We start from the raw sequence: 13,822 nt of genomic DNA on the forward strand, positions 1-13,822 counted from the left end.
GTTTGTGGCTTCTGTTGTCGACTGGTTGGCTAAGAAGGGGTTGCTCATTAAACGGCAACTCCTCTGCCATTTGGCTGTCAGTCACTCATTCAGTCACATACTCATTCATTCATTCATTCATTCGCTTGGCAGACAATTTACAAAAACGCGTTCCATTCATTAGCATGACTGCCAACTGATGTTGTTGTCGTTGCTTACTTGATGGTTACTATAGACAACTCCTTTGACTGGATTTTTCACTTATATTTAGTTGGCTCCAACCATGCTCTGCTAACAAAGAGTACGGCTTTTAATTGAATTGCGTTGAAAATTAGTTATAAACGCCCACTTGCATTCCTCAAGCGAAAATTGCATCTTTATTCTTTTTTTTAGCTATGCAAATGACAAGTGTGTACCCATCGCATCAAAAATTAAAACTAAAATCAAAGAATCTATACACTTTAAGAAATATATCAACACATTTAATTATCTGCCTTAATTCATTAGGAACCTTGTGTGGAAAGACAACCTTCCATTCGTGGTATCCAATTCCAAAATCATGCTGGTGGTCTGCTGATTTGATTTCGATAATTTAATAGCCTAGAAAATTTTCGTTTTCAAGTCGTAAATTTTCGAAAAACATTTCAATTGGACTGCGGTCTGTGTGTGGCGCTGCGGCATTCGTTTTCATCATCATCAATATAGACAAACTCGATTGGGTCTAGATACAGGCGCATCTAATAAGTGGGACATATAAAGGTGACACTTTTATTTCGGTCGGTTTTGCTTACTTTATTGGTGATTTACGATAACGCGTTCCATTCATTATATGCAAATTGCATTGGTTGAAAATTTATTAGAAATATTTTCTTTTTGTTGCTGGTCATATTTATTGGGCATTTTCCCAATTTATATTGTTTTACTAGGCTCGCCACACATGTTGATTGTCTAGGGTTTCCGACGTATATCATCATCTCTACGATCGTCGAACATCTCTCACAATAATCATAGCTGAGGGATCGTGGATTAACAGCTTATAATTCTTCAATTAATAAATGTGACACTGCCTTGCCTGTGTCATAAATCTGAAAATGTGGCAGGCACAAGAGTTTCACACTGCAACACGAAGCGGCATAAAATTCCTATCAATTTTACGGGGCAAACAAAAATTTGCAATTTCAATTAGTGCAACGCCCTTTAAATCATGCCTGCATCCACTAGTGAACTATGTCACATAAATCATAACCAACACGGATCCCAGTCGTTTTGGCCTGGCGTCAACTTGCTCGGCTCACTTCCTGTGCCCCACATCATAAATATTTACCAGAGAACCGGCAAAAAGCGAAATTTAAATAAATAAATTGAGTTACCACCTCAAAATGCGCTTGTCAACAAGTTGAGCCTTGCTCTCAAAAAAAGTCTACGGTGTAAAAGTAATTGTCAGTTTGGGTCCAATTACGAAAATTTCGCCATTATCTCAATTGTTGGTTCTATGCAAATGGGAATTCTTCCTCCCCAGCATTTGTTTCATAGTTCTTTGTGGATATCTCATGGCTCTGGCGTGGATGATTGCCCCTACGATTTCTCTATTAGCCATAAACAGGGTAAATAGGCAATTGACTTGAAATTGGCAATTATTTTTTGTCTGTTTCGGAGACAGGCGAAAAGTTAAATGGTAAATAGAGACCCAGACAGACGTCCATATGTGAATGCTTGGTCCCTCTGCATTTTCCCCTTCTCAGCTCATGGTCTTAGCCTCTGACTTTGCCTTCTGCCTCGTGAAAACCACAAGCGCATTATGAATGAATAATGTATGAATGAAAATTGCATGCACGTGCCCTCGAGCCACAAAATGTTGCACTCTCCGCGGTTTTCTGCTGCCGATGTTTGCGGAGATGAAGAACTTTGTTGGAATTGAACTCTGAAAATAGTAAGGTATAGATTTTCGTTTAGGAGCTGATCTTAGGGTTTCTTCACCCTATGCAATCTTATTCCATTAGAATTTGAATCTGTACTGACTATAATAACTATGCATATTTATTTATATTTATAATATAATTTATATTCAGATTTATTTATTTTTAAAGAATTAAGTCTTTATTATTATATTTAAATACATGACAAACACAAAAGAATAGTTACTGAATATCAATCCAGATGACCTAGATCTATAAGAGCATATAGCATTCTTCTGAATCTAGTGGTTATAAAATTAATTTGATTTCCTTTGCCTGATCAGCGACCAAAGCCAACACACGGAACCGATCGGCTTCGAGCCTCGCAAAGAGTTCGTCAAGTTCGTCACCTAAGTCTTTTGTTTTGCAGCGCCTCTGTTGATGTCTTCATTAGCGAGGTGCAGCGATAAGCGTGTTTAATGCTGGAAATTTGTTTTTAATAACCCAGGAGAACGCATTTAATTAATTGTTTGGAAGGGGAACAAATGCTTTGTCACAAAAAAAATCATCGGCGGTAGCTAGACGATTTAAATGCAAATCTGAGCTGCCTGTGAGTGCATCGGATCGTTAAGTTGCCTGAAGATATTCAATTTGGGCACTTTGCTGCTTCTTAAGCATTGTTAGATGCAGTTATTAAATTTGACAGTTTACAGTTGGCGATAGCTTTTGATGCTTTGCCGCCGCGGCTACCAAATGACTTCGATTTGGAGCATTATCAGCCGCGTGTTTGAGTTTCTGGTGCAGCGACGGCTGTAGATGAAAGGCGGCTCGCCAAGGAAAAGCGGTAAGGAAAAGCGATTTCAATTAGCATTTTGATGGCTCTACAAATGAGCGGACAGAACAAAAATCGCCGCCATTGATAGGCCATTGATAGCACATCATAAAGTAGGCGATCATTTGTCCATCGCCGTTCATCTGCTTCATTACACCGCAAAAAAAATTAGTGGATTTAATTAAAAACGTATATAAAATATATATATTTAACAACTAAAATATGCAATGATTTTTAGATTTATTGTAGATAACTATATATAAAATAAATCACTGCTCTAATGCAAATATTTTTGTGCAAATATCGCTTTCATGGGAGAGGCGGCTTAGGTTTGAGTCGCTCACGTTATTAAATCATTTGGAATTTATGATACGTCACGCGATTTTCGAAAGACCCAGCCATCAAAGTGGCCTCCAACTGAGCCAGCTATGACAATCTTCGGGGTAATTAAGTTTTTGCCAAGTGACAAATTAATCGAACCGCGCCAATTGCCGCAATGACCGTCTGGGACCGGCCCGCCTGGCATTAATCAATGAGATGTCAATTCGACTGTGACTCGAGGATGCAATTTTCCTTATTTTTTTTCTTCCATATATTTTTAAGCATTTTTTTTGTTGACCGAAAACAAATGGCAGGCTACGATTGGGGTTCGAACGAGCGCATTCAACGAACCGGCGACAAGACGTCAAGTTTTCGGTTTGGCAATAAAATTGTAAGCATTTATCTTGTAGTTCGTTGGCGTTGTTGTTCGCTTGCCTGTGTCCGAGGTCTTTGTATTGTGCGTAGACCCAAAATAGGGTCTTACTTTTCTCTTTTTGCATTACAAAAGTATAGAGTTACCAAACGATTTGTCAACGTTTAGCTAGTTATGCGCCAAACTGTAGGAAACTGGCACCGGATCCAAACATTTTGTTACCTCGTTAAGATTTGTTGACACTCGTGTTAATGGTTTGTGTTATTTTCGTTTCTGTGGTTTTTTCTTGCTACGATGGTGATGCAAATCAACACGGTGGGCCACCTGGAAAGCCAGTTCATGGGTAAGACTTCGTGGAAGAATACCAAACCGTTAACGATAAATTGTTGAACTGAACACCCAATTGATTGTCTTGGGTCTATGATCTTGAATAAAAAAGTAGGTATATTCGAATATTATTAATAAGTTTAAATGCTTACTTATATTGATAATAATATGAGAGGATAAAATTGTTCAAAGGTTGCTAATAAAGCAGAAATCATATTATTTTAGTATGCAGAAAAGTTTTCGTATAACTTTATATAGAAAGGCGCACCTAATTAATATTTTTTGTAATATCCCATAATTGATCACCGATCATTACAAGCTCTAATTTCACCTTAACCATGGCAAACAACAGCCACTGAATTTCCCAAAGAAAAAGACAATATCAAAAGCAAGCCGCATCGTCTTATCGCCGTATTTATGGTCTGAGCGATCGAACTTATCCGACACAGTACACCACTTAAGGGCCTCCGGGGATTTTTGGACCTTTTATGTTTAATTTAATTATGGTAAAATCAGCTGGTGCTTTTCGATTAATTTGATTCGATTCGATTTCATTAACAAGCTTGCTCCGCAAATCCACAAAGTTGTGGCTTCGAACTAATTTTGGGGCCCAAAAGTCAAGAAATCCTCGCAGTCCCGTTCCAATTTCACCTACAAATTCGTTACACTTGGGACAGGTTGTAGAGGCCCCTTTGATTGCCATCGCCATGACGAATTGTGTGCCCCAGTGTCATGTTAAATAAAATTGATAGAGAAATTAGGCAAAATGCTTGAGTTGGTTGGAGTGCGAAGATGTAGCGGACCGGCCTTTTAATTGGGTCGCATTAGTTTTAAGCCTTAAGTGGTGCATTTGTCAAAGAAATGCCCCTGCAATTAGTCAATTAATGAAAAACCAATAGATATGCTGCTAACACAAGTCGATAGCCAAAAAAAAAAGGTCTGCTCCAAAAAACGTTTGGAAATGGCAACTACGCCAGTTGGTCAGTCGATCGCTGGTCTCCTCCGTTGGCCATAAATTAATAGTCCATTATTTCTAAATTTTGTCCACTTCAAACTGTCGTCGCCGAGTCGCCCAGAGCCAACTGACTGCCCTCGTTTGCATTTTAATCTCTTGATGGGGCGATGGGGGCCACAAATTAGTCCGGACCCCACTTTGTGTTGACTTGCCAGTGCGGCCAATAAGTTAGGCCGACGGACGCGGATCTGCTCACGTAATGTAGGAAAACGAAAGCAAAACTACGCTCTTTTTCCCAAAAGCCATATTTTTTTCGAAGAGAAAAGTTATGTAAATCATTGCCTGGCTGCACATTTTTCAAAATTGCTTAATTTCCTTCGCGTGCAAGTACGCATGGGATCGTTTATAGCAGATATGTTATGGGATATTATGTTATAATGCAGAAGGCTTGCCTATACCCTGTGATTATCCTTTTCAATCGAAAAACCTCATAAAACAAAGCTTTCATTTTCATTATGAAATAGCCAAAATATCAACAATTACACACAAATTATAGTTAAACATCTATAATCTAGCTTATTTGAAAGTAGCATTGCAGTGCGCCAACCCTGAAGTAAGAGAGCCAAATCCAATGCCAAGCCAAACTTCACTTCTTTTGGCCAGTTTGGCCAATGGTCAGGAGGTTCGGTGATCGGGGAACTGAGCTGGACAGTCGGCAAAGAGCTTTGGGCACTTTGCGAACTCATTTTCCGACTCAATCAAATCAAATAATTTATGCCTCGCGAAATTAACTGGCCATGTGAGTGGAGGTCATGCCACATGTGAGGAGAGTCCAAGAAGCCATGACGGCGGCAACTTGGGGCCCAGAGCACAGTTAAATCTTTTGGCTGGCCATAAAGTGTGTTGATTTTTCCATTTGCCAGACCCTAAAGCGCTGCAATGCGAAATAAATAAATGTTTGCCGTTTGGAGGAGACCTCTTGGAAAATTGCCTGCGATCGGGGAGTGTTTGGGAATGAAAATGTGCGTTGCTTTTGATTTAGCCAGTGCGTCTTATTTATTTACAATACAAAATACAAAATATTACAAAATTCATGAAAAATATATATATATATATACAATTGGTAAAAATGATTGAGCTGTTACTCAAAGTCGAACTCAAAACCATCCTCCTGGTATTCGTATTCGCTGCTGTCGCAGGTGACCTGAACATATTTGTTGCTCTGCCAGTGATAATACTCCTCGGGTGTGAAGTTGCCCCACATCATGTCGCTGAACACCTGCAGTGGCCTGGGATTCCTCTCCTGTTTGCGAATGTTCACGAGCTTGGTGAGTTTCTCCCAGTTGCTGTGGTAGCCGTTCAGAGCCAAGTGCTCCAGATTGACGCACTCGGCGACCAGTTCCAGGAGCTGAGTCTCCCGCACGATCTCCCAGCCACTGAAGCTGAGCACCTCCATTTGTTGGCAGGGCATGTGCTGGCGATCCAGGAAGAAGTCATTGTGGCACCAATTCTCGCAGATCACCTTCCTCAGCTTGGGCAGTTCGAGGAGCAGACTTTGCTGCCAGCGAGCTGGCAATTGAACCACTTCGTTGTTCAGGGCAATTCTGGAGATCCTTTCGCTTTTGGCCACCACAATCTGCTGGAAGATGGTCTCCTGATCTGCGTTCAATTGCCGCGAGTCATCGAATCGCACGGATAGTTTCTGCAACTTGGGCAACTGCAGCACCTCCGATAGCATGCATTCCACGGTGCTCAAGTTGATTTTCAGCACTTCCAGATTGGGCAATTTGATGTCAGTGAGTCTCACACAACTGTCGAACTGATCGGTGATGTCGAGGACCCTCAAATTGGTCATTGTCAGACAGATATCCTGAATCCAGCGGCTATCCAGTGGCACCGAGTGGTACAAGGAGTTGAAGACCAGCTCCTCCAACTTCTTGAAGCCACGCATATATAAGCCAGATAGATTCATGCAGGTCATTAGGCGCTTGAGATTGGGCAACATCACAGTCAAGTCGCGGATGTCCTCATCGACCACTGTGTTGGGATTACCCGCCAATATGCAAGTGTCCACCTTGGGAAACTTGGTGATATTGATATCGCACAAGTGTGTGATATAGTCGTAGAATTCAGCAAAGGAACCAACGCCGTCGTGAACGTGCAGATCCGTGAAGCTATCAGCCATGTGTTCCATGAAGAAGACATAGTCATCGATGTCCAGGAGTCCAAGGAATGGCGTATTTGGACCGATGATCAGGTGCAGTCGCCTCTGCCAGAACTTGAGGATCTGGGGCATGAACTGTGGATAGGCCCTAGCCATGCGAACCTGATCGATCAGATTGTCGATCTCTTCGAAAATCTGCTCGAAGAATATGATGTGCAGATTGTCGATGTAGTTCGGTTCAACTTCCTCCATCTGCGAGCAGGTATTTTGCTGGGCAACTAGAGCGTCCTTGTAGAATGCGGTATTGTGCATTTGCGACATTATATGTATTGTCTGTCAAAGGTGTTGACTGTGTGTTGCTTCCTCGAAGGCTGCTGTTGGTTGAGTGTGCTCTTGGTTTGATGAACCTAAGTTTTTATGCAAATTTAGGTAGTGCATTTAGGGGAGTGAGTCAGGTAGTAGTGGGGGAGGATTACCCAGTGTCCTTATCTCTTTGGCAGGCTAATCCTTTGGCAACAGCTGTGCCAGCTTTCAGCAGTAGTTACCTGTAGTTACCTGATCTGTAGGATCGCGCCGTGATTTGCCGGTCCTCATAAATCGCGCCGTCGTATACTGCCTGCAATTTGTAAGCCTGTGTTGTTGCAGAAAAACCCCTATCTGTACAGTTATCGCTAGAGAGACTCACTAGTTTGCATATTACACGAACCCAGACGTGTTCCCAGCCAACTCCTTTAGCTGCCCTGTTCCAGTCCAGAATCTTGGCCGGATGCGTTGGACAAAACGTGGTCAGCATTTGGCTTTTCCTGGCTTGGCTTCTAGGAAATGCTAACAACTCTTGCAGAGGAATCGTAAGCGAAGAACAGTCCCACCGAATGGAATAGAATAGAATGGAATGGATTCTGTGTGAGCTTCAACGATCTAATAATCAAAGCCATGTGTTTTTGTCTGGCAGCTTAGCAAGCGATTAGAGGAATCACAATTGGAAGCAGAACGAGGCAGAATGCACTGAAAAAGATACTACACATTTCATTATCCGAATTACTACATTTTTAAAAGATATTATCTTTATATTAAAGGGGAAATGTAGCTGATGAAAACTGTTGTGGCCATTGAAAGCGAATCCTTTTCACTGAAGTATATCCAAGGAATATATAAAAGTAAATGTTATAAGATCGCAAACCTTTGTTAATAATATATTTGACATATAATCAAATAGAAAAATCATATATAGGAAAGTAAAATATCAAAATAGTTTGAGGGACAAATTCTAAGTTTGACTTCTCAAAAAATCTAATAAAATCTTGCTAAGATAAACTTAAATACTATTATTAAACAATTTTTGTGAGTGTCGAAGAAGGTTCACACCGTTTCCCGGACAAACTTGTACAGTTTGCCCTGCGTTTCCCATTGATAATTCTTGGATACCCTCTGTTGTCAATTGTCGTTGGGTTGGCTTTTGTCCAGGGACTAATGGCATTGTTGTCAGCCTTGTGTGCGTCTATGGCCTGTCAAAGCATAAAACTGGCTAACAGACAATGCTGACAATCTTGAGCGGGGAGCCAACTTAATGTAGATATAATGCACATTTCTGTTTTGGCCCGGTTGGTGAAAATATTTTCATTTGTTCATATTTTTCAACAACCTTGTTGGCTACACCCCAAAATCCCATGTTTATGAATTCTCAGCGACTCGGTTTTCTTCTTTTGGGAAAACGTTGCTTCACACGAGATTTGGAAAACGGGTTGGGGAATATATATCTCTGATGCAAATGCACTTGTCTCTGGTGTTCGGTTTTTCGGCTATAATATACATTTTTTTGGTTGGTCTCTGTTCGCCTGTCTTATCTGAGATCAGTGTCGATCAAGGCAGCAGACGAATTGGGAAACATGACATACGGAGTATGTGTATGCGCATGTGTATGAGGGACTCGAGACTGTTTTAATAATTTTGACGTAATCACATCACAACAATCTGCCGTGGAGGCTGTTGGCTTTTGACTTTTCCTGGCTCCCAAGTGGACAGTTCTTTTTAGCCTCGATCTCTGCCTGATTTGTTCATTTAAATGAATTACAATATTTTATCTTTACACAGAGATCGTTGGAGCTTAAAACGCTGTTCACATACATATCTCCCTCTCTTTATTTGCAGGTAAATAAAAATCAAAAAGTTGAGAACTTTCCAAGCATCCATCTGCCTGAAATTCCTATAGCCATAAAAACCGGGCTGGTACAAAAGGATCAGGCGGCGGCTGAAATACAGCTGCCACTGCTAAATCAGGTAAGCCCTTTTGGCCAAATTACTTCACACCTCCGTAGTGACAAGCCAACACGATCGGTAGCCGTTGCCGCTGCCAGAAAAAAAAAGGTAAGTGCACGTTTTTTAATTCATTTGTTCTAAAACTTAATCAGCCAGTACGAAAAGAGGAAGACTGCGTTTTTTGGGCAGAGACAAGAAGTCGTGATTGCGCAACTCATAACTCACACACAAGCCAACTTGAACTTGGCTGGCTTTTTGTATTATATTTTTTTTTAACTTCTTTTTCGCCTTCTGCTGCTTACATTGTTTAATTAAAAACGAGGCTGTTGTTGCCGCTGCGGCTGCTGTTGCTTTTGCAACACGTACCACGATGATGACAACAACTGCTGCAGCAGCGCAACTGCAACACCAGCAGCAGCAGCAACATCAAGACACACTCTTCAGCTGAAGGGGCAGCACTTCAAGTGGCTCAAAAGGACGACACGTTTTGGCTTCTGTGTAGAGCCGTTGTTAGCTGCGGCATGCAGTTTGCAGTTGCAGTTGCTGTTTGCAGTTTGCAGTTTGCTGCTGCCATGGTGAAGTGGAAAGCAGTAGCTGCAACGGCAGCCACAAGAGGCGCACCACTTGCCACAATTACCGGGACGGGACTTTCAGCGAAACTCCGTAGTCGTCTGTCTGCGGCGGCTGCTTAATTTTCAGACAGCCAGCGATTATATTGCTCCAGAAATATACGAAAATGATGGTTGAGATTCGCTTTCCAAGAGGGTATGTGGCATTCGCTATTAAGTATTAGTAATATGAAACATTTCCTAGAAACTACCAACAATTTTAAGGATAGTTGTACTCATAACCATAAACAAAGGTTATTCCCATTACGATTCCTAAGAAGTTAAACCTAGAAGTGTTTACTTCCTTGAGTAACTTTTAGTTCGATCCTATCTAGGGTATCCTTTATTCGTAGTTCCCATTCCCGTTTGCGTTGCATCAGCGCGTGGTGTTTATAATTCGCGAATCATGTTGCATTGTTCGTAGCGTCTGGTGGAGCTTTTGCCTCGGGAGATTCTGATTTTGTTCCTGTTTCGGTGGCGATGATGAGGAGCTTCACTTTTTAAGGGGGACCCGTGGAAGCTGGATGGCACCTGGATGGCCCGACATGATGGGGCACATTTGCCATGTGGACTTGAACTTGGCTGGCTTCTGTGAGCTTGGCTCGCCTGTAACAATGACAATTGTTAGTGCCGCAGATCCACAGTCGACTGCTGATTATTTTGACTTGATAACGAGCTAAACAATAAAAACAAGCATCAGTCCAAACAAACTGAACAAAACTTTTCGCCAAGTCATGTTTATCAGAAGACCTGGACAGGATTCATCCTCCGAGGCTCAGAGTGTGTTCGCATGTCTTGGTTTTGTAATCAATTTGAATGGCTTGGTGATTTTATTTGGTTGCATTTGAGTTGGTTTTGCAGCATGTTTGTTGTGTGTTTCCATAAGTTGTTGCAATTATGTTCGCTGCACTCTGCATAAAAGTGAAAACTAATTGAGGGGAGTGGCCACTGGATAAATGACCAAAGTAAACAATTGAGAAATTAACATGTTCTCAGATGCGGATTTAATGGTTTTCCCTTTGCTACCTTAATGTTTGGTAGCACTTTGTGTCATTCGACACGTTTCCTTCTTAGCAGTCGTAAATTGGCGTTCCATAAACTGGCCAAACAATAAGCTGCTAACAATCGGCCAACAAAATGTGGACTATGATCATGAGATCTCCTTTGTTGGCAGCCCCAAAAGCGATTTGCATAAGAATGCAGCCAACCTGCGAGGTGGTAGCTCCACATTTCCCACCTGCATTTAGTCACAAATGTTCCTCGGTCATAAAGTGGAGTCCACAGCCGAATGTTGTCTTCCCCAAATGGACTCCAGATGAAGTGTATTGTGTTGGCTCTTCAAAGGGCGGATATCTATTGTGTGCTTTTCGGAGCTATCCACTGATGGGATGATATTTATTTTAGTGCTGTTTTCCTGCAAATTGTTTTGCTTCTGAATGTCCAAACTATCGATCTGAGATTTTAATTCCACGGTGCTTTGATTGTTTTGCTTCTGAATGTCTTAACTAGGGCATTCGTTTCAGCTCATTAGATGGACAGTTTCTTAAATGGTCTTTTGAAGTCTTGGCGATCACTTTGTCACCTGTTTTGGGGTTACAACTCCAGAAATTCGGATCTGAAATGAAAGTCTTATTTTGCTTTTAGTACGCAATCATGCAGAACCCATCTACTGTGCTCTTTTCCCAGTTCTCCATGATCGGTTTCAATTACTCACCCACAAAATTCCCAAGAGACCCCACAGACAGCGAACAACCCCCTGTCCTCCTCAGTCTGGATACTTTATGTTTTCGCCTTCGTTTATCATTGTACACTTGACTTGACCTCCCGATCCAATTCATAAATCAACAAATCATTAATTTTTCACTCCTCCATCGAGAAAACTACACGCCTGAGTACCTTACCAATTTACCAATTCTTGGTCGAGTTGGAAAACCACACCGAGATCGTCGACAAGGAATGGGGGAGAAATGAGAACCCTTGCGCAGTGGGAACTCTTGGCTCCCACAATTAATCAAAGTTAAATTCAGAGTCGAGCCATTGAAATGGAACACGCACACCCAGATAATTTGTTTATTGATCCATTGTGTTGCTTGATCTGTGGATATATACGAGTATAATTGAACATGCTAATTAAATGTGGGTAATGTGGGCTGGGGGGAATCTTGCGACATGGAAATCCATAAGCTGTGACCCCCACTACTGGAATTTCGTATCCTGTCGGTCCTTAAGATCGCATTCCTCCTTCTTTTTTTTCACTGCGGCATGCTACGTAAGATCGCTTATCGTCGCTTCTTAATAAATATCAGTGCAAGGCGATAGCACTCACACTATTTATTATACAAACATATTGTAGATTGGCCGCTTATCGCCGCATATGATCAGCCGGGTATTCCTGCCACAGACTTTCGGATCCAGCCAACCATCGACCATCGACCATCGACGATCGTCGATCGCCGATTGATTGATAATAGCACGAGATGCTGTATGGCTGTGCGGCAGAACGGGTTGGTCGGAGGAAAGAAGAGCAAACAGAAAACTCATTAACGCAATAATTAAGACGACAACAAGGTTTTTAAGATAACAGACAGCAGACAGGGATTGCGACATGCTGCAGAGTATTTATTTTCGGTATGTCTGCACTTGGAAAATATTTGAAGAGAGAAGAGTTAGGTGTATGAAAGTCCTTTCATAATCATAGATACAAAGTAATACATGAATGATAACAATTTTAGATATATTTTACAACTGAAAACGCTGTTCAAATGGGTTTATATGTTAGTAGGTTCTCTTAAACAAGTTATTCCAAAGTTTGGTATGCATGTGTGATAGTTATTTTTCAGGCAAAATAAACTTATTTAAAAGGCCAGCAATCACCATCACCATTTAAACATTTTAAATGGCGAAGTGAACTGGTATTTTTTCCAGTGCACGGCGAATCCGCTTTGCGGATCTGGGCCAGACTCTCCGACGCTGACGGGCTGCTTAGGCATTTGTCCTGAGCGGGACACGCGGCGATTCCCGATACTCGACTCGATTCCCCCTGATTCCCGATACTCGATTCTGGGATTGCTGATTCTCGGTTTTCTGTCAATGTCCGGTACCTGCCCTCGGGCCAGATGTGATAATGATAAAGGGCTGCTACATCAATCGCTGACAGTTGGGCTACCACACTTTTCATTTGTCCCTCCAATCTCTCAGCTCGCGGTTCCCGATCTACCGATCTCCAGATCCGCAGATCCCCAGATCTCCAGATCCTCATCCTAAGTACCACTTCACGCTCCGCGATGCCTGCTTGTGATAAGATATTCTGGTTTGCACTGCCTGCTCGCCGATCGGATCGCTGCGGAAAGAAGAGATATTTATTGTGAAATTGATTTTTTATTACACTGTCACATTTGCAGAAGAGGATCGCACATTCTTCTCGGTTCGACTGGAGTGTGTTTAAAAAGAAAAAAAAAATAACCACATTCAAGACCGGCAGCAACGGGCAATTTTACGCTTCATTTAGCGTGACGTTTAATTGGAAGTTGCTCGATCTTTCGCCCAACTCGTTTTTCCATCTTTATTCCCTGCGAGATCAGGTGGAGCAGCCAAGCAGATATGGTATGGAACGATCCCGACCAGGTGATCACTATCTGGCACTCTCTTTCTCGGTCTCAGCCATTGCCATTGATCGATTATAGCGTTCGCTTTAATTGATTTTTGTTTTGACTCGCTTATGAATTCGGTTATTTATTTATATATACATATATACTATGTAGATAAATGCCGTGAGTGAGCAGAAAATTTGGAATATTGCCGGCTCATGGCAATTAGATGAACATGACCGGCGATCACAGTTGACCGAAGGTGTTGGCCATAACTGAGTGCATGGGGGATTCGTAGGACTGACTACCTCCTGGCGTTATTTAATTATGCCGCTGATAACATTCCGCCTAGATGGTGGCAATTATTCATCGGGATGCTGCATACAAACAGCAGTAGTCCGCAGCAAGTTGGGTGGAAAGGATTGAAAGGCTTGCAATAAATAAACCAAAATGATAAATGGGCCAGCGCTGTTTTAAATGTATTTTAAATGCAATTCGAATGCGTTGTGGGTAATGGGTAGCAAA

General features: G+C 41.8%; 1 protein-coding gene across 1 annotated transcript; it reads right to left on the reverse strand.

Moving 5' to 3' along the window:
- Positions 1–5,779: 5,779 nt before the first annotated feature.
- LOC117142235 lies at positions 5,780–7,248 on the reverse strand. Its single transcript, XM_033306088.1, has one exon. It carries the CDS (start codon positions 7,165–7,167, stop codon positions 5,824–5,826), a length of 1,344 nt encoding a protein of 447 aa, XP_033161979.1. The 5' UTR covers positions 7,168–7,248; the 3' UTR covers positions 5,780–5,823.
- Between the last annotated feature and the right edge of the window lie 6,574 nt (positions 7,249–13,822).

Source organism: Drosophila mauritiana, chromosome 3R (genome assembly GCF_004382145.1).
Source record: "Drosophila mauritiana strain mau12 chromosome 3R, ASM438214v1, whole genome shotgun sequence".
NCBI classification, from domain to species: Eukaryota; Metazoa; Arthropoda; class Insecta; order Diptera; family Drosophilidae; genus Drosophila; species Drosophila mauritiana.

Excerpts from the sequence above, each read along its gene's own strand:
- LOC117142235 (XM_033306088.1), bottom strand. The coding sequence starts at position 7,167 with ATGTCGCAAATGCACAATACCGCATTCTACAAGGACGCTCTAGTTGCC.